Source organism: Piliocolobus tephrosceles, chromosome 5 (genome assembly GCF_002776525.5).
Source record: "Piliocolobus tephrosceles isolate RC106 chromosome 5, ASM277652v3, whole genome shotgun sequence".
Classification (NCBI taxonomy): Eukaryota; Metazoa; Chordata; class Mammalia; order Primates; family Cercopithecidae; genus Piliocolobus; species Piliocolobus tephrosceles.
In genome coordinates, this window is record NC_045438.1 from 61,338,201 (window position 1) to 61,359,883 (window position 21,683).

At 42.8% G+C, this 21,683-nt stretch overlaps 1 protein-coding gene across 3 annotated transcripts in view; it reads left to right on the forward strand.

The window, feature by feature from the left end:
- The first annotated feature begins 7,070 nt into the window (after positions 1–7,070).
- The window catches only part of CDK19 (cyclin dependent kinase 19), a 218,374-nt gene continuing 203,761 nt past the window's right edge, over positions 7,071–21,683 (forward strand). For 2 of the 3 annotated variants that reach the window (XM_023206026.3, XM_023206028.3), the window contains exon 1: positions 7,071–7,522. In XM_023206026.3, the coding sequence (XP_023061794.1) occupies positions 7,395–7,522 (128 nt within the window). In that variant the 5' untranslated portion in view covers positions 7,071–7,394. The remainder of the gene's footprint in view (positions 7,523–21,683) is intronic. The other variant, XM_023206029.2, reaches the window with a different exon arrangement.

A 21,683-nucleotide genomic window follows, 5' to 3' on the forward strand; every position in this document is an offset into this window, starting at 1 on the left:
CCATATTAAAATGAAATCTTCACAATTTATGTTCCTCTGCTGCGGTTCCAGCTGGTCCCTCCATTCAGGGTCCCTGACTTCCTGCAATAGCTAAGTATATGTGCATACAAACAAATGTGTACGTTTTCTTTTTTTAAAAAGTTAGCGCTGCGCATGGTGGCTCAGGCCTGTAATCCCAGCACTTTGGGAGGCTGAGGTGGGCAGATCACGAGGTCAGGAGTTCGAGACCAGCCTGGCCAAAGTGGTGAAACACCATCTCTACTAAAAATACAAAAATTAGCTGGGTGTGGTGGCGGGTGTTTGTAATCCCAGCTACTTGGGAGGCTGAGGCAGGAGAATTGTTTGAACCCAGGAGACAAAGGTTGTAGTGAGCCGAGATTGCGCCATTGCACTCCAGCCTGGGCAACAGTGCGAGACTATGTCTCAACAACAAGAAAAAGTTAGCATATCATAGACACTCTACATATTCTTGATTTTTTCATATAAAAATATATCTTGGAGGTCTTTTCGTATCAATCAATAAATAATTTCTGCACTGTTTATGTCTTCTGAAAAACAGATGCCAAGATGGGATTAGATATGAAAGAGATTTATTGGAGGAAATAATGGGGAGGGAGCTGGAGGAACTATCAGATTGTAATGCAGCCTTGACCCTTGTGAAGGAGAGAGGGAAGGTAGGGTTGAGTAGGCAGTGACTCAGACTGTAATACAGTTCTAAGAAAGTTTCAGGGCCAGGTGTGGTGGCTCACACCTATAATCCCAACACTTTGGGAGGCTGGGGTGGGCAGAACACTTGATCCCTAGAGTTTGAGACCAGTCTTGGCAAGACCCTGTCTCTACAAAAAAAAAAAAAGAAAAAAAGAAGGAGAAGAAGAAGAAGAAGGAGGAGGAGGAGGAGAAAAAGAAGGGGAGGGAGGAAAGAAAAAAGCTTCAGCCAGACCCACCATAAATATTAATTTTTTTTTGAGAGGGAGTCTTGCCCTGTCACCCAGGCTGGAGTACAGTGGTGCGATCTCGGCTCACTGCAACCTCCACCTCCTAGGTTCAAGTGATTCTCCTGCCTCAGCCTCCCAAGTAGCTGGGATTACAGGCGCCCGCCACCACACTCGGCTAATTTTTGTGTTTTTAGTAGAGACGGGGTTTCACTATGTTGGCTAGGCTGGTCTCTTGGCCAGGCTGGTCTTGAACTCCTGACCTAGTGATCTACTTGCCTTGGCCTCCCAAAGTGCTGGGATTACAGGTGTGAGCCACTGTGCCCGGCTTGTCTCAGTGTGTTTATATGTAAAATGGAAAAAATAGAACATGTTGAGTCTCAGAAAACAGAACTCCAAAATATGGCACTTAGGCATGTTGAACTAAAGAAGCAGCCTCCAGCCGCTGCCTCCACACCGCCACCATTTCTCAATCCTCTGTTCCTCCCAAAGCACAGGATGAGGCTGTTCTCTGAAGTTCTCTTATCTACCGAGAAACTGAAACTGCTGTAGAAGAACACAATAACCTTTAATTCTCTCTCTGGAATTTCATTAACCAGAAAATATTAAAACTCATAGCACAAAGGAAGACACTGAAAATTAAACGCCACAGTAGAGACCAGATGAACTGTGTCCCACACTATGGTCTGTTGTCTGGTCTCATTTAGTTTCTTATTTTATTTATTTATTTTCGAGATGGAGTCTTGCTCTGTTGCCCAGGCTGGAGGGCTGTGGCACGATCTCAGCTAACTGCAACGCCTCCCGGGTTCAAGTGATTTTCCTGCCCCAGCCTCCCAAGTAGCTGGGATTATGGGCACGCACCAACATGCCCTGCTAATTTTTGTATTTTTAGTAAAGATGGGCATTTCACCATGTTGGCCAGGCTGGTCTCCAACACTCCACCTCAAGTGATCTGCCCACCTTGGCCTCCCAAAGTGCTGGGATTACAGGCATGAGCCACTATGCTTGGCCCATTTAGTTTCTAATGAGAATCATTTACTAATCATTTTGTGAGCATTGGGCTCACTTATTAAAAACGATTTACTACCAGTCAGGTGCGGTAGCTCACGCCTGTAATCCCAACACTTTGGGAGGCCGAGGCGGGCGAATCACCTCAGGTCGGGAGTTGGAGACCAGCCTGATGAACATGGAGAAGCCCCATCTCTACTAAAAATACAAAATTAGGCGGGTGTGCTGGTGCATGCCTGTAATCCCAGCTACTCGGGAGGCTGAGGGAGGAGAATTGCTTGAACCTGGGAAGAGGAAGTTGCGGTAAGCCGAGATCGCACCATTGCACTCCAGCCTGGGCAACAAAAGCAAAACTCCATCTCAAAAAAAGAAAAAGCAGAAAGAATTTGGGGTGAGTCCACAGAGTAAAGTGAAAGCAAGTTTATTGGAGAAGTAAACAAAAGAATGGCTACTGGATAGGCAGAGCAGAGGTATGGGCTGCTCCACTGAGTATACTTATAGTTATTTCTTGATTACATGATAAACAAGGGTTGGATTATTCACAAGTGTTCTGGGAAGGATGTGGGGATTTCCCAGAAGTAAGGGCTTCTCCCCTTTTTAGACTCTATAGGGTAACTTCTCAAGTTGCCATGGCACTTGTAAACTGTCATGGCACTGGTAGGATGTCTTTCAGCATGCTAATGCATTATAACTAGCATATAATGGGCAGCAAGGAGACCAGACGTCAGTGAGTAGACCAGAGGTCGCCATCCTGGTTTTGGTGGGTTTTGTCTAGCTTCTTCGCTGCATCTTATCAGTGGAGTCTTTATGATCTGTATCTTGTGCAGGCTTCCTATTTCATCATGTGACTAAAAACTCCTAACTTCCTGGAAATGCAGCCCAGCAGGTCTCAGCCTTATTCTACCCTATTCAAGGTGGAGTCACTGGGGTTCAAATGCCTGACAGTTATTTCTATCTTGATGTCCCCATAGGCACTTCCAATTCAACATGCCCCAACCAAGCTTATCTTTTTCTCAAAAATTGCTCCCATTCCTGTGTTTCCTAACTTTCTGAAATTTCTACAATATTGCTGAAGTCAAAATTCTCAAAGTTATCTTGGATTCTTCCCTCTCCTTTAATCCCACATTTAACTAATTACTAAGTCTTGTTAAATTTTACTCCTAAATAATTCTAGTATGTGCTTTTTTCTCATAGTGCTGCTGTTCCGTGGTTCAGATCCTTGTCTTTTGTTTGTTTGTTTTGAGACAGAGTTTCAATCTTGTTGCCCACGCTAGAGTGCAATGGTGCAGTCTTGGCTCACTGCAACCTCTGCCTCCTGGGTTCAAGTGATTCTCCTGCCTCAGCCTCCTGAGTAGCTGGGATTACAGGCATGCAACACCATGCCCGGCTCACTTTGTATTTTTAGTAGAGACAGGGTTTCTCCATGTTGGTTAGGCTGGTCTCAAACTCCCGAACTCAAGTGATCCGCCCACCTTGGCCTCCCAAAGTGGTGGGATTATAGCTGTGAGCGACTGCGCCCAGCCCAGATCTTTGTTTTTACTGTACTATTGCAATAGCTTCTTTGCTAGTCTCACCTTCCTCCAACCGAACCTGAACACTTTTGTCAGAGAATTTGTTTAATACACAAGGGTAATTATAGTTCTCCTTAGCTCAAAAGTCTGTAATAGCTTCCTATTGCCTACAGAATCGAGAAAAGAAAAAAACTTTCATTTGAGAAATGTGAGGCCTTTTAAATTATAAGGCACAGAGAGACATTAAAATAATACAGGAATTAGGCTCGGTGTGGTGGCTCACGCCTATAATCCCAGCACTTTGGGAGGCCGAGGTGGGCGGATCACTTGATGCCAGGAGTTCAAGACCAGCCTAGCCAACATTGCAAAACCCTGTCTCTACTAAAAATACAATTAGTTGGGCTTGGTGGCGCATGCCTGTAATCCCAGCTACTCGGGAGGCTGAGGGAGGAGACTCACTAGAACCCAGGAGGCGAAGGCTGCAGTCAGGCAAGATCGTGCCACAGCATTCCAGTCTGGGTGACAGAGCAAGACTCTGTCTCTAAATAAATAAATAAATAAAAAAGATACTGGAATCAGGTGGTACTTTCCCTTTGAGCTACATATTCATCTCCTGAAACTGCTTGCTATTGCCCCAAGTAGCTACAAATTAATCCAATAATGCTGCACCAGATGCTATAACCCACACCCTATATCTTAACAATGTATAGCCAATCATTAATCAATGTTATTCCTGTAAACCAATGAGAATCCCTCACAAACAACTTTGAGCCCACTTCCTATCCCCCTTTTTTTGCCTTTAAAAATCTATTTGCAATTGCTCCTGATTGGAGTGTACATTCAAGGCAACTTGTATCTGTACTCCTGGGTTGCAATTCTAAAGTTTGGCCCAAATAAACTCTCTATTTATATTAATTTTGCCCCAGCTTTTTCCTTTTAGGTCAACAGAATATGAAACATAGCTTTCCATAATTTGACCTCTGCTTATCTGTCCAGTATTTTCCTATCCATTGCTTTTTCCTGTCTTAATCTGTAATATTCAAACTAGTTGCATTTCTCAGAATATATGATGTTCTCTCATGATTTACGTACATGCTGTTCTACCTGAAATAATTCCTCGTTTCTTGCTCTTCGACTTGTCCTTCACGTAAAGTCCTACTCATGCTTTAAATTTTGGCTCTCACTCAGCAGACGGGGCTGGCGTGAAAAAAAAATTTGCCTCAAACCTACCTATTTCACGAAGTCTACCCTGACTCACTTAGAACCCCGCCTATTCTACCGGTGCTCTTTTAAACCACAGTTTATTTTTAATTTGCTTGCATATTTATTTGTTTCTTCAGTAGGTTTAATTTCCCAACGGAAAAACACCAATTTTTTTTTTCCTGCTATCTCCAGCAGTTATTACAGTGCATGGCAACAAGAGCAACTGATATTTTTCTTGATTAAAGATACCATTCTTTTTTTTTTTTTTTTTTGAGACAGGGTCTTGCTCTGTCACCCAGGCTGGAGTGCAGTGGCGTGGTCTCAGCTCACTGCAACTTTCGCCTCCTGGGTTCAAGCGATTCTCCTGCCTCAGCCTCCTGAGTAACTGGGACTACAGGTGCATGCCACCACACCTGGCTAATTTTTGCATTTTTAATAGAGACAGGGTTTCACTATCTTGGCTTAGGCTGGTCTCGAACTCCTGATCCACCTGCCTTGGCCTCCTAAAGTGCTGGGATTACAGGCGTGAGCCACTGCACCTGGCCTGAAGATATCCTTAAGGTCTGAGGAAGCTTTCCAGGAGTGAGTAATGTAGTAAATAAGGTAAATAATTCCGCCTCCCTCTAGTTTTCGAAGCTTCTTTCAAAACCTAGCAGGCAGTTCACTATTAACTTTCCTTATCTACCACTTTGGGTAGAACTGACAATTCTCTTCTTTGTCCTCCTAATGAATGTGTTATGTCCTATCCTAGCATCAATCACGTTTAAGTGTGTATTCCCAAGCATTTGAGACATTAGGCTCACCATTATAGGGGAGGAAACCTTTCTAGGTTCTTCAGCTGGTCTATAAACTAAATTGATACCAGTCAGGTTAACACGAGAAAAAAAGTTTTAATTACGTATGTATGCGCAAGAGTCCCACAAAATACGAGACTCAAAGAAGTGCCAGATATTTGACACTTACATTAATTACATTCTGGCCTCAGAAAGGAAGTGGGGCCCGGCATGGTGGCACGAACCTGTAATCCCAGCTACTCAAGAGTCTGCGGCAGGAGGATCCTTGGGCCCAGGAGTTGGACGCCAACCTGGGCAACATAGCAAGGCTAGTCTCTTCAAAATAAAAGTGGGGCTTGGGGCTTCCAGGGGTGGTGGAGACAAGTTAAGGGAGGATAAGAGGAGAAAACGTAAGATGAATAAAGGTTGACGTTTATGCAGATAAAAGTATCTCATCATACTAGTTGACTAGGAGCAGCTCTCTTTCTGATACAGATTCCTTTAATTATGAAAATTTCCTTTAGAAATGTACATTTCTTTTTACAAAGGGAGAGTTTTATCCTTTATTTTAGGCAATAGTGGGATAAGTGAAGCATTTTCCTGTGTTGGCTGGATCTTAATTTATTTTTGCTGAAAGACATCAATATGCCAGAGTGGCATATTTTGGGGTGGCATATTCTGGACTCCAGTTATAATTTGGGATAGTGTGTCCTGAGCCCCAACACAATGAAATCAATCAACGTCCACCCTAACTAAAGGGGCTTTCTTAAATATTCTAGGAGAACCTCACCATCATGCATAGACCGTAAAAAATCCTTTAAAATTCAACCCAAAGGATAGTTTTAAAACGCGGCTTCCTCCAGGCACTTTTAATTGTCCTTAACAGATGGCCAAAGCCTGGTTATGCGAACCGCATATGCTAAGAGAAAACTGACTGGAGCGCCAAGAAAATGATGATTGGCTGCCGGAGCCCAGAAGTTGCATGTTCTCTGGCCAAGGCAGGCACTAGGAAACTGCTGAAGGTTCAGTTTTTGAATTACGGTTTTTGCATCGTAAAGAAAAAAGATCAACCTATCAGGAAGAACCGAGCACATCCAATCGCCAATCAAGAGCGGGAAAGAAGCCAAAGCCTGGGGATACCCACGCACCAACTAGGACGTCATTCTCCAGCCCCCGCCAATGAACAGCGGAAAGGGGGGCGGGGCAATAGGCGGACCCGTTGCCCTAGAAAACAAACCAGCTGCGGTACAACTGTCCTCACCAGCCCTCGCCTCCCAAGGTACTGCAGCCAACCCCTCAGCAAGGTGCTGATTTAATGCTTTCCATGCTCTCTGCGAGGGGCAAGTTACAGTGGAGTATCCCCTTCCCACTAAAGTAAGGCACTTCTTTCCAGTGCCTCCCCGAGAACTGCAGAAAGCACACTGGAACTTCCAGCTTTCCACCTTCACAGGAACCGGGAGCCCCGCGCTACCTGAGGGGGGGAGCGGCCCTGGTACGCAGGCGCGCATGCTTTGTCGGGGGCGAGGCTGTGGCGGCCCAAGGTAACCTGGGAGCTGTATTTCTTAGGCCGGCGAAACCGCCCTGGCCGTTGAGACCTTCGGGACTACATTTCCCAGGAGCCTCCGCGACCATGGGGCGGGCCGGTGAGTTCGTTAATGAGCTCGAGGAAGCCACGGCGCTGCCCACCAGGTTCCAAAACAAGGAAATGAAGAGGGGAGGCGGGACTGGGGGTGCCTGTGGGAGCCGCCGCCGCCGTCGCGGAGGAGGAGGAAGAGGTGGAGGAGGTGGCTGCTGCGGCCGCCGAGGAGTCCCTTGCTGAAGGCGGACCGCGGAGCGGCGGGCGGCGCGCGCGCGCGCGCCCGAGAGGCGTCTGTTGGAGAAGTGGAGCGGCGGTCGCGGGGGGAGGAGGAGGAGGGACTGAGCGGCGGCGGCCCCCGCGTCCCGTGCCTCTATGGGGGAAGCAGACAATGGATTATGATTTCAAGGCGAAGCTGGCGGCGGAGCGGGAGCGGGTGGAGGATTTGTTTGAGTACGAAGGGTGCAAAGTGGGACGCGGCACCTACGGGCACGTCTACAAGGCGAGGCGGAAAGATGGGTAAGAGCAGGGGCGGGAGGAGTAGGCTCTCTCGGGTCCTCGCCCTGCCCGCGACCTGGCGGGATGGGTGGGTCGGATCCCAGTCGGGCCGTGCCCGAGGGGCGAGGCGGAGGGGGTCGTGGGGTCGCGTCCCGACGCCGACTCCGAGGGGCGCCCATTCCGCCCGCCTCCCCCGCGCGGTCGCCGTTGCGCCCCTCGAACTCCCGCGGCGCAGCCCGGTCCGAGGCGTCGGTCCCGTCCCAGAGGGGCGCCCTCCGAGTGCTCGCAGACGGCGGCGGGACTCGAGTTGGGACCGCGGTGGAGGAGGAGTTTTGGGGTCTGGTCTCTTGGGGGAACGCAGCGGGCAGGCAGAGCTCCGCCGCGGAATTGCCGCTCCGGCCCTGTGTAGTGACGGTCGTTGTGGAACTTCCAATCGGCTGAGCGCCTCGCGGGGGCGGCGGTTTGAAACCTCGCCGGGGAGCCCGTCGGGCGAACACGGCCTGGGGTCCTCGCCAGCCCCGTGGCTCTGACCCGCTGGGCACCGCCGCCCCCGGCCGCGATCTCCGCCCCCTGGGGCTGGCCGGCCCGTTGGCCCCTCTGTGCAGTACTCCCATCCCTGTCGTATGCCCGGCGTCCCGGATTTCTCATTCTCACATTCTGAATTGCGTACCTTCCCCCTTCGAAGGAGACCTGATGGGCCAGCTGCGTTTCGCAAGCGGTAGCTTAAGAGTTGGCTCAGTTCTCTGCTAACCACCCTTTACCTCGCAGCCCCTTGGCTATCTTGGGTATTATGTCCTCCACTCCATCCTCTGTCCGATGACTGTGGGCTGGGGCTTATCGAGTACCTAGATTATCAAGAAGGGAATACAGAGTGACAAAGCTGGGCCTGAACCTTTGTTTTCCTAGGAGTTGGGAGAGAACTGTAGGAACACCTTGGGAAGCCTTTACTGATTGTCCTCTTAAGATAAGAAGAGCTGGATAAAGTACTGAGAATGCCTATCCTTACTTGGTCCTGGAGGTCAGACAGCAGCTACAGCAGGACTGGTGGAACCAGCTTCCTGGCAGGAATTACCCTCCCCCAAGGTTAGGGACCCAGGAAGATACCCTGTCCAGCATAGACTTTAAATTAGCGAGTCAAACTCTACGGAAGAGGATTGTAACGAAATATTTCTGAATACACTGATGATCAGCCACAATGACATTAGTAAAATTTGAAGTGCTGCTTATCTTTGTGCGCGCTATTATAATTTGATGTGGTTGGTATATGAACTCTAGGACCAAAGTAGGTTGTGTGCGTATGCACTAATTTCATAAAACAAATAACTCTATAGTGTTTTGTCATAAGGTATCGTGAAAATTGCAAAGTACTATCCAAGTGTAAAGGATTATTATTATTATTGCAGAGTTTTTTTTCTCTTGTAATAACTTGAACAGGCCTCAAGGTACTCAGTTGTTTCTCATAATTCCTTTAATTACCAGGTGTCCTTGAATGCTTATCATAGAATGTGAGTTACTATAATTAACATATTTTGGTTTTGGAATATCCACTCTACCTGTTATACTAGTGTTCTTGTGGGAATTTTATCAGATATATTTGGGGAAAGCACATCCAGTTTTCCTGTTTGGACACTGTTAATAAATCTGAGGTGGGTTTTTCCCATATTCCTCATGCTAACTTTGTAATATACTTTAGGTTTTAAAAAATGTATTTTTTTTTTGTTGTTGTTGTTAAAATAGCTTTCTCTTATTAGGGAACTTTTGAGAAGTTAAAAATTCTGCTTCTGAATTGTATTTGAATAGTATGGGCTTATAACAAAAACCAGATAATTCCTGCTTCTATAGTTTTTGAATATTTTTCCCCTCTAATAAAGTGCTTGATTCGAATACACTTCCTTTTTGAGTGAAATTTGTTAGTTAGAATTAATAAAGCTTCTTTACTAGAGTAAGATTAGTTTGGTTGTCTTCAAAATATAATGCTCTTTTTTTCTAAAAAAAAAAAAAAGGTCTCTTAGGGTCTGAAAGCGTTAGTTTAAATCACTATGTTATGTATAAGAAAAACCATAATAAAGGCTTTTTTCCTGGATGAAAGATCTGGTTGAGATTTGCAACTTTACAGTAAACACCCACATCTCTTGTGGGTTGGTAGTGGGATTAGTTTTATGTTCATTGATACCAGCAATTTGAAAGAACATCTGTGTCCTTTGGGTTCATGTTAATTTTTTTTTTTTAACTATTTTAAACTGTGAGGCAGATTTGCATAGTAAAGGATTTTACACTCTGATCATGGTAGATTACAGTTTAGCTCTTTCCAGATTTTATTTTGGTTAACTCAGAAAATGCATAATGCTGTTTTAGGGAGCCAGAAATCACATAGGTTACATTAAAGAGAAGTGATTCTGGTATATATAATGTAGTATATAACCAAAACATTGTTCAGGTCTTTAAAAGAAACATTGAAAGAAGTAACTTAAAATATCATTAGAAAAGTTTAATACTACAGTTTGCAAAATCTTAAGTTATTTCCCTTGAAGTATGACTTTAGGCAATATTATATCACATAAATTTATAACAAGCTGGAAATGCAAGATTTACATCTGAGTTTTTCACCTCTAATTAAAAATGTTATTTGTTCACCTTTTTGCAAGAATAGAGGCTTTTGAACCAACTCTCCTTTTTATTTAATATTTATACTTTTGAGTATTTTTTGTAGAGACAGGGTCTTGCTGTGTTGGCAGGGCTAGTCTTGAACTCCTGGGCTCAAGTGATCCTCCTGCCTCACCCTCCCAAAATGCTGGATTACAAGCGTGAGCCACCATGCTGGACCTCCAACTATCTTTTTCTTAAAAAAAAAAAAAAAAAAAAAAAAAAAAAATCTGGCTTAAAAGTCGTTCTTTTTTTGTTTTTTTCATTTTATAGAGACAGGGTCTTGCTGTGTTGTTCAGGTTGGTCTTGAACTCCTGGCTTCCCAAAGTGCTGGCATTACAGGCTCATGCCACCACACCCAGCCAAATGTTATTCTTGAAGAGAAACAAGTTCAGAATATTTGAATTTTTTATACAAGCAAGAATTAATAAAATAAATTTTCTTCATTATTAAGAAGTCACACATGACAATTTATGGTTACAGATTTTAAGACTGCATTTCTCCAGTTAGAAACATTTAAAAATTTGATCGATAAAGGAATATTGTTAAAAAGTTCTTTTGTTGGCTGGGCGCCGTGGCTGACGCCTTTAATCCCAGTATTTTGGGAAGCCAAGGCAGGTGGATCACCTGAGACCAGGAGACCAGCCTGGCCAACAACACGAAACCCTGTCTCTTCTAAAAATACGAAAATTAGCCGGGCGTGGTGGTGTGCGTGGCTGACACAGCTTACAGAGTTTCTTTTGTCAGGGTTTCAAATGAGTGGTTGATGACTACATAATGTATGTCATGAAATTCTTCACAATAAGTACATGTAGATGCATATAGCTAATAGGTACAATAGTATTTGCCTGTGTTTGATGGGTTTTTCACAATTGGTTTATAGTTAAATTATTATATTTGCATTTTTATTGGATACTTACAGAAGATTAAAGATTTGCCAGTATCATCAGAGGATTAGAACTTTCCAAAGTTTTAGATCATCTAGTTCAATTTCATCTTTTTCCAAATGAGAAATGTAGAGCTTTGAGAGGTTCACTGTCATGCTCATAGTGTCACAGCAGAGATAGCCTGTAATCCACATCTAACTTAGAGTTCTTGCATTTTCCTTCCAAATACCATGGGTGGAAAAACAACAAAAGGCCATCTTACCTCCGGTCTTGATAACTTACCGTATAAACTTTTTTCCATGCCAAAAGTGCATTTATACACAAAAGGGAAAAGGGAAATTATCATATATAAAGGACATTTACAAAGTAGGAGTGCAGGACTGTAGATTCTACTACATGTAGCTGCTGCTTTTCTTTCTTTTTGAGGTGGAGTTTGCTCTTGTTGCACAGGCTGGAGTGCAATGGCACGATCTCAGCTCACCGCAACCTCTGCCTCTTGGGTTCCAGCGATTCTCCTGCCTCAGCCTCCCGAGCAGCTGGGATTACAGGCATATGCCACCACGCCTGGCTAATTTTGTATTTTTAGTAGAGACATGTTGGTTAGGCTGGTCTCGAACTCCCGACCTCAGGTGATCCACCTGCCTCAGCCTCCCAAAGTGCTGGGATTTCACCCGGCCATGCTGCTGCTTTTCATCTGTTTTTTTCTTCATCCTCCCTCAACACTTTTGGCCATTATTTCTGATTTGGATAGTAGCTGATTGGTCTCTCACTGTAGTCCCAAGATCCAGATTGCTGTTAGTGTCATTTTCCTATAAAATCAATCATGTCATATCTCTTTCTGGAAAACTAAACATTTACTATGGCTTATACTATCAGATCCGATCTCATCTCTTTCTCTCCTCTCCTTGCATGAATAATGCTTGAGACTTAGATCCAATCTTAATTCCTTAGTTTGGCATGTAAAGACATTTGCATTCAGACCCTGAAGTCTGTAGTCTTTATACCTGCCACCATTTCTTTTTTCCAGTTGCATTCAAGCTGTATATTTCTGAAGCATTGAACTCGTACTTTCTGGTACTTAAGTCCTTTCATGTCTCATTTTCTTTGCTCTACATTCACTCTAGAATTGTGGTGGTGTGCCATTCTTCCCTCCGCCTTTTGCCTTTACAAACCTGTTTGCTCATACTTCAATACCCAACTCAAATTGTTTTCCTCCTTGAAGCCTTCTCTTAATCACTTGGTGTACTCCTCAGCTGTGTTTCTACCCGTTTGTTCTTACGTATGTAAAGTCACTGTAAGTGATACTAATATGCCTCATAAATTACTAGCTGCAAAAGGATCATCATTCTCTGCCCAGTGCCTTGTAAAGTTGGGCATATAATATGCAAAATTCAATTAAAAATGCCTTTAATTGGTAAAGATGCTTCACTGATCTTAAAAGCAGACCAAATTCCTTTAAAAACACAAGTTTATTTACTCTTCTTAAAAAATAGTGTTTTCAGTAATTGTTTTGAAAGCCTGAAATACAGTAATGTTACATGAAATAGGTGGTTAGATGTAAATATTTCTAGTATATTTTTTCCTAAGAAATGTACTGCTTTTCCAAACAGTTGATAAATTTCTTTTTTCATTTTTTTCCCTTGAGAGTCTCTCACTCTGTCACCAAGGCTGGAGTGTAGTCATGCAGTCCTAGCTGACTGTGGCCTTGAACTCCTGGGCTCAAGTGATCCTCCTGCCTCAGCCTGTTGAGTAGCTAGGACCACAGGTGCACATGCTGGTGAATTTTTGTTGTTGGTTTGTAGAGACGAGGTCTCACTGTGCTCACTGTGTTACCCAGGCTGGTCTCGAACTCCTGGGCTCCAGTGATCCTTTTGCTTCAGCCTCCCAAAGTGCTGGGATTATAGACACGAGTCACTGTGCCCAGCCCATTTCTTTGAACAGATATTGCTAAGAAAAATAGGCATATTTTTGAGAAATAAATATTTTCTCTTAGGCCGGGTCTTTTAGAATTGCTAGACTAGTAATCTGTTTTCTGTGCTTTTACTAGCATTTTATAGAGATGCTTAGAAAATATCAGTATTTAAATTTTAGGACATCTTTTGTTTTATGGATTTATGGTAAAAAATTAAGTATCTTTAACAGTAAATGAAGTGGTCATCTGTTTAGGTTTAGCGGGTTTGTCATTTTTGCAATGCACGCCTTCAAAAACTTTTTGAGGCCTAAGGGAAATTAATGTTTTCTTTTTCAATGAAATTTGATAATCTAGAGTAGTGGTCAGCAAACTTTTTCTGTAAAGAGGCAGATACTAAATATTTTGGGCGTTTTGGGTTACACTGTCTCTGTTGCAATTACTCAACTCTATTGTAGTGCCAAAGCATCCACAGATAATACGTAATCCAATATCGATAAGGATGGCTGTGTTCCTGTAGACCTTTATTTACACACATAAGTGGTTGGCTGAATTTAGTCTGCAGGCTCTAGTTTGCTGACTCCTGGTGTAGAGCAGTGATCTGAAAATGTTTTGCATCGGTGCTGTCCAGTATGCTAGCCACAAGCCACACATAGGTATTGATTACTGGAATGTAGTTAGTGTGATTGAGAAACTAATTAGTAGCTATCACACTAAACTGTGTAGGTTTAGAGTCTTTGGATGAGTGGCTTAGCAGCAAATAATTCTCTGATCCATCAAGTGACCTTTCAATAAAAATGTTTAAATCAGTGTGTGGATAAATAGGAAAACTGTTATGTCTTCTTTCAAGTTATAGGAGAAATATTAAGGCTGAAATAGCTTGATAAAGCAAATCAATGCTTGAACTATCAATTTATGAATGAAATCAAGGATATTGCACTACTTTTTCAGAAAAGTATTTTATGGCCGGATGAGGTGGGAGGATTGCTTGAACCCAGGAGTTTTAGGCTGTAGTGAGCTATGATGATGCCATTGCACTTCAGTATGGGCAACAGAATGAGACTCTCTTTGAAAAAAAGGTATTATAAAAAAAAGTTTGTAAATAGTATATATGCATAAAAATATACAACGTGGCTGGGCATGGTGGCTCATGCCTGTAATCCCAGCACTTCAGGGAGGCCGAGGTGGGCAGATCACTTGACGTAACGAGATCAAGGGCAGCCTTGCCAACAGTGAAAACTCCGTCTCTACTAAAAATACAAAAAATTAGCCGTGTGTGATAGTAGACACCTGTAATCCCAGCTACTTGGGAGGCTAAGGCACAACAATTGCTTGAACCTGGGATGTGGAAGCTGCTACTATTGCACCACTGCACTCCAGCCTGGGCGAGAGAGTGAGACTCTGTCTCAAAAAAACAAAAACAAAAAACCACCAGCGTAACATAAGTCATCCCTTTCGCAGCCATTCTTTCCCTATTTTAGAGGCAATCATTCTTGGTTGTCCTTTAAGAGGGATTTTCTTTTGGGGTATGTGCATGCGTGTTAACTTAAAGATGTCATTAAATATGACATGCTAGTGTGCTGCACACTTCTCTATTTTTAGATCATGGCTCACTGCAGCTTTGGCTGCCTGGGCTCAAGCGATTGTTTCGCCTCAGCCTCCTGAGTAACTGAGACTACAGATGTGGGCCACGCCCAGCTGTTTTCTGTTTTTTGTTTTTTTTTTTAAATTATTTGTAGAGATGAGGTCTTCCTGTGTCTCTCAGTCTAGTCTTGAACTCCTAGCCTCAAGTAATCCTCCTACCTTGACCTCCCAAAGTGCTGGGGTTACAGGCATAAGCCATCATGCCTGGCCCTATTTTTATTTTTATTTAATTTATTTATTGAGGTGGAACGTCTTGCTCTGTCACCCAGGCTGGAGTGCAGTGGGAAGATCTTGGCTCACTGCAGACTCCACCTCCCAGGTTCAAGCAATTTTCCTGCCTCAGCCTCCTGAGTAGCTGGGACTATAGGCACATACCACCATACCTGGCTAATTTATTTGTATTTTTAGTAGAGACAGGGTTCACCATGTTGGCCAGGCTGGTCTCTAAACTCCTGACCTCCAGTGATCCATCTCCGTTGGCCTCCCAAAGTGCTAGGATTACAGGCGTGAGCCACCGTGCCTGGCCCATATTTTTAATTTTAAACATTACTTAAACATTATGACATATCTATATACAGAGATGCCTTGTTTCTCTTAATATTTTTGTTGTATCTTGTTGTATTGACTTACATCATTGGCTCTTTCCAGTCTTGCTAGTACTAACACTGAAGTGGAATATTCTAGTAAGCACAGCATTTTATACTTAGTAATGTGTAAGTTAAATTCCTAGAAGCCGTTTACCTTTGGAAGTAATGGCTTGGAATGGTTCACTAATACAGTGATGTATAAGATAGAAATATTTGAAGACTGGAGATGGGGGTGTTGGCTAAGAATAAGGAAGTGAAATGTTAAGACAATAATAATATATATATATATTTTTTGAGATGGAGTTTTGTTCTTCTTGCCCAGGCTGGAGTGCAATGGCACGATCTTGGCTCACCGCAACCTCTGCCTCCTGGGTTCAAGCGATTCTCTTGCCTCAGCCTCCCAAGTAGCTGGGATTACAGGAATGTGCCACCATGCCCAGCTAGTTTTGTGTTTTTCAGTGGAGACGGGTTTCACCATGTTGGCCAGGCTGGTCTCAAACTCTTGACCTCAGGAGATCTGCCCACCTCGACTTCCCAAAGTGCTGGGATTACAAGTGTAAGAGCCACTGCACCTGGCTGACAGTGATAATTAACACATAAAAATGAGCTATAAATCATTTGTTAAAGGAAGCGCAAGTTACTTTCTTTCTTTTTCTTTTTTTGAGACAGAGTTTTGCTTTGTTATCCAGGCTAGGGGGCAGTGGCGCGATCTAGGCTCACTGTACTTCTGCCTCCTGGGTTTAAGCTACTTTCTTATGGCTACTGTTTTAGGAGCATGGGAAAGGCTCCTAAAACAGTCTCTGTGTCTCTGAGTTTTATATAGGAAGAGTAGATCCGTGGAAAGGTTTTTAATGCAATCTGTGTCAATGTTGATGAATTAAGTATTTTTATATTTTAAGGTGTATAAAATGTAGTGTCTTATATTTTTGAACTTGATATGCTAGACAAGTTAATATGTGGTGTTATAAGTTGTGTACAGTTGACCGTTGAACAGCAGGAGTTTGAACTGCATGGGTCCACTTACATGCAGGTTTGTGAAACCTGCGTATATGAAGGCCGACTTTTTGTATAGGCGGGTTCTCCAGGGCCAACTGCAGGACCTGAGTATGTGTGGATTTTGGTATATGCAGGGGTCCCTGAATAAACCCTTCAGGCATAATGAGGGGCATCTATTTGTTTTGAAAAATTATTCTGTAGTGCAGGGTTAGATGACAATATAGAAGATTTTAAAGCAATACATTACAATTTGCAATTTTCTTGGTGGTAAACTATTAGAGTAAGAGTATTTGGATGTTTTAAAACTAATGTGTTCTTTTAAAGATCAACTTGTTATAATGCGACTAATATTAGTACTACTTTTGGACTCTAAAACAAAGGGACAAGATGAATAACTAGCATGACAATTTCTTTAAAACCAGAGAGTATCTAGAACCATAAAGGAGTAGCAGACAAAGCTATTTAAAGATTTTTGTCCATTTATAAATAGCTGATAGTCCAACACTTCCTGTAATAGCTGTTTCGAACGTGCACTGTACGGGGTAAAAGAGAGTCTCAAGAGAGAAGACAGGATGTAATTCAGGATACAAGTGTGCAGCAGTATTTATTTATTGAGGGTTTGAGTTCTTATCCAGAAGTGAGTGATCACAGAGAAATAAAAACCTGTAAAGTCCTCAAGTAACAGGTGTCTGTTTTTTTCTTTTTTGAGACAGTCTTGCTCTGTCGCCCAGGCTGGAGTGCATTGGCGCAATTTCGGCTCACTGCAAGCTCCGCCTGCTGGATTCACGCCATTCTCGTCTCAGCCTCCCCAGCAGCTGGGACTACAGGCACACACTGCCACGCTCGGCTAATTTTTTTTTGTATTTTTAGTAGAGACGGGGTTTCACCGAGTTAGTCAGGATGGTCTCGTTCTACTGACGTCGTGATCTGCCCGCCTGGTCTCCCAAAGTGCTAGGATTGCAGGCGTGAGCCACTGCGCCCAGCAACAGATGTCTTTATAAAATATCTTTAACTTGGCGGGGTGTGGTGGCTTACGCCTGCTATCCCAGTACTTTGGGAGGCTGAGGTGGGCAGATCACGAGGTCAGGAGTTCGAGACCAGCCTGGCCAATATGGTGAAACCCCGTCTCTACTGAAAAATACAAAAATTAGCTGAGCGTGGTAGTGCGCACCTGTAGTCCCAGCTACTCAGGAGGCTGAGGCAGGAGAGTCACTTGAACCCAGGAGGCAGAGGTTTCAGTGAGCCGAGATTGTGCCATTGCATGCCATCCTGGAGTAAGACTCCATCTCAAAAAAAAAGATATATATATATATATTTAACTTGAGCTATATATAATAAGTCTTGCTAAAGGAAAAGTACACTCTTCTTATAGCGGCTTTAAACCTGTTGTGTATTTTCTATTTAAAAACATTTTTTTCAGTGAGGGTTTATAATGGATGATCTCAGTTACTAAGCTGGACGTGATTGGGGAATGGATTTATTTACCAAATAGGCCAGTTAACTTTGTTTTGTTCTGTAGTTATAGAACAAAACCTATTCATGGCAAAGTGTTTTGCAGATGTTTGTAGATACTTAAATTTGGACAGAAAGGTAAGTCCATGGTTTTTGGAAGACTCCCTCCCTCCTTCCCTTCCTCTTTCCCTCCCTTTCTCCCTTTCTTTCTCTCTTTTCTCTTCTTTTCTTTTTGTTCTGTATTTTCTTTCTTTCCTCTCTTTCTTTTCTTGAGACAGGGTCTTGCTCTTGTCACCCAGGCAGAAGTGAAAGTCATGCAATCACAGTTCACTGTAGCCTTGACTTCCTGTGCTCAAATGATCCTCCCATCTCAGCCTCCTGAAGAGCTGGGACTACAGGCATGTACCACCATGCCTGATTAATTCTTGCACTTCTTGTAGAGACAATGGATTTTTCCATGTTGCCCAGGCTGGTCTCGAACTCCTGGGCTCAAGCCATCTACCTGCTTTGGCCTCCCAAAGTGCTGGAATTACAGGTGTAAATAAGCCACTGCACCCAGCCTCAATTTAGTTATTGTAATTGCATTTTAAGAATGACTTAAACACTGAGTAAATCCTATTATTTTAGTGTTACGATAAATATACGAGTGCAGGTATCTTTTTGGTAGAATGATTTATTTTCCTCTGGGTAGATACCTAGTAATGGAATTGCTGGGTCAAATGATAATTCTATTTTTGGTTCTTTGAGGAATCTCCAAACTGCTTTCCACAGGGGATGAACTCTTATTTTAGGATTTAGGTGCAAATTTAAAAAAGGACTTTTCTGTCTCCTGAAAGATTTTATGTAATTTGATCTTGTCTTATTTACAAAACCAGAATTGTATTAACTGATTTTTTAGCAATCTGTTGATCTTTGTTGTATATTTGTATCAAAGTGGAAATAATTTTATGCTATTAAAATTATGAAATAACGGTTGCATGTGGTAAAAAACTTAAACAGTATAGTTGTATATAAAATGAAAAGTAAAAGCCTAGGCTGGATGCTGTGGCTCACGCCTGTAATCCCAGCACTTTGAGGGGCTGAGGTGGGCGGATCACAAGGTCAGGAGATTGAGACCATCCTGTAGAAACCTTGTCTCTACTAAAAATACAAAAAAATTAGCCAGGTGTGGTGGTGGGCACCTGTAGTCCTAGCTACCCGGGAGGCTGAGGCAGGAGAATGGCGTAAACTCGGGAGGTGGAGCTTGCAATGAGCCGAAATTGCACCACTGCACTCCAGCCTGGGCGACAGAGCAAGACTCCGTCTCAAAAAAAAAAAGTAAAAGCCTTCCTCCTCACTGTCTGTGCCGGAGACCGTCCTTGTCACATCTCAGAGGTAACCAGTGTTAACTATTTCTGTGTAAGTTTTGCTGTTGCTTACTGTTGCTTACCATTATAACTTTAAATAATATACATATAATTCTGCTTCTTGATTTATCAATTTTAGGCAGTTTTTGTTAAGTTTCCATCAGAGAGGCTGAGCAATTTTGTGAAATCCCACTACCCCTTTTGTTTTCCCTTTTCTCATCCTAACCTTCAAATTTATTGCTTCTATTTTAATTTGTTTCTAGTAAATACTTTTTAGTTTTTGAGACAAAGTCTGCCTCTGTTGCCCAGGCTGGAGTGCAGTGGCGTGATCTCAGCTCACTGCAACCTCCGCCTCCCGGATTCACACTATTCTCCTGCCTCAGCCTCCCGGGAAGCTGGGACTACAGGTGCCCACCACTACACCTGGCTAATTTTTTGTAATTTTAGTAGAAATGGGGTTTCACCGTGTTCGCCAGGATGGTCTCGATCTCCTGACCTTGTGATCCGCCCGCGTCAGCCTCCCAAAGTACTAGGATTACGGGTGTCAGCCACCGTGCCCGGCCTCTAGTAAATACTTCTATGGCTTTAAATTATAAACTTAAATTTCTTTTTCATTATTTATTAATTTAGATATTATCTCTGATCTTTCCAATGTGAATTTTTTTCTTCTTTTAGATTTTAGATTTGGGGATACATGTGCAGGGTTGTTGCATGGGTATATTGCATAATGCTGAGTTTGGGCTTCTGTTGAACCCATCACCCAAATAGTGAACATAGTACCCGGTAAGTAGTTTTTCAACCCATTCCCTTCTGTTTTCCCCCTTTTGGAGTCCCCGGTGTCTGTTATTCACATCTTTATGTCTGTGTGTACCCATTGTTTAGCTCACACTTATAAGTGAGGACATGCAGTATTTAATTTTCTGTTTTCTTATTTCACTTAGGATAATGGCTTCCAGCCCAACCCATGTTGCTGCAAAGGACGTGATTTCATTCTTTTTTATGGCTGCATAGTATTTCATGGTGTATATATACCACATTTTCTTTTTAACTGTTGATAGACACCAAGGAGGATTCCATGACTTTGCTGTTTTGTGAATAGTGTTATGATAAACATACGAATGCAGGTGTGTTTTTGGTAGAATGATTTCTTTACCTCTGGGTAGATACCTAGTAATGGGATTGCTGGGTCAAATGGTAATTCTATTTTTGGTTCTTTGAGGAATCTCCAAACTGCTTTCCACAGGGGCTGAACTAGTTTATATTCCTGCCAACAGTATATAAGTGTTCCCTTTTCTCTTCAACCTTGTCAACATCTCTTGTTTTTTATTTTTGATAATAGCCATTCTGACTGGTGTAAGATGGTATCTCGCTGTGGTTTTAATTTGTGTTTCTCTGATGAAACATAAATTAGTGATGTTGAACATTTTCTCCCATATTTTTTGGCTACTTGTATGTCTTCTTTTGAGAAGTATCCATTCATGTCCTTCGCCCACTTTTTAATAGGGTTGTCTTTTTCTTATTTTAAAAAATTTAAAATAACTTATTTATTTTATCTTTTTGAGACAGAGTTTCGCTTAGTCACTGAGGCTGGAGTGCAGTGGCGTGATCATGGCTCAGTGCAGCCTCAATCTCCTGGGCCTAAGCAATTCCCCCACCTCAGCCTCTTCAGTAGCTGGGACCACAGGTGTACACCACTAAGCCTGGCTAATTTTTAAATTTTTTGTGGAGACAGGGTCTCACTATGTTATCAAGGCTGGTCTTGAACTCCTGGGCTCAAGCAGTTCTCCCACCTTGGCCTCCCAAAGTGCTGCCGACTACAGGTGTGGGCCAGCTCCCTCCCCTAGCCCCCAGCCAAGATTGCATTCTTGGTTTGGTTCTCAGCTTGAATGTTATTGGTGTATAGAAATGCGGTTGATTTTTATATGTTGATATTTTATCGTGAAACTGTACTGAAGTCGTTTATCAGGTCTTGGAGACTTTTTGAAGGAATCTTCAGGGTTTTCTAGGTACAGGATCATATTATCAGTAAATAAATAATTTGATATCCTCTTTTCCTGTTAGGATGCCTTTCATTTCTCTCTCTTGCCTGATTGCTCTGGCTAGGGCTTCCAATACTGTATTGAATAGGGGTGGTGAGAGTGGGTAGTATCCTTGTCTTGTTCCAGTTGTTGGGGGAATGCATCCAACTTTTGCTCTTTCAGTATTATGTTGGCTGTGGGTTTGTCATAGATGGCTCTTATTATTTTGAGCTGTGTTCCTTCAGTGCCTAGTTTGTTGAGCATTTTTGTCATGAAGGGAATGTTAGATTTGTCACATGCTTTTTATGTGCTTACTGAGATGATCATATGGTTTTTGTTTTTATTTCTGTTTCTGTGGTGAATCACATTTCTTCATTTGTATATGTTGAACCATCCTTGCATCCCAGGAATAAAGCCCACTTGATCATAGTGAATTATCTTTTCAATGTGCTGCTGGATTTGGTTTGTATTTTGTTGAGGATTTTTGCATCTACGTTCATCAGGGATATTGGCCTGTACTTTCCTCTGTTTGTTGTATCTTTGCCAGATTTTAGTATCAGGATGATACTGATTTTATAGAATAAATTAGGGAGGAATCCTCCCTCCTTGATATTTTGGAATAGTTTCAGTAGGATTGGTACCAGCTCTTCTTTGTATGTCTGGCAGAATTCAACTGTGAATCCATCTGGTCCAGGGCTAT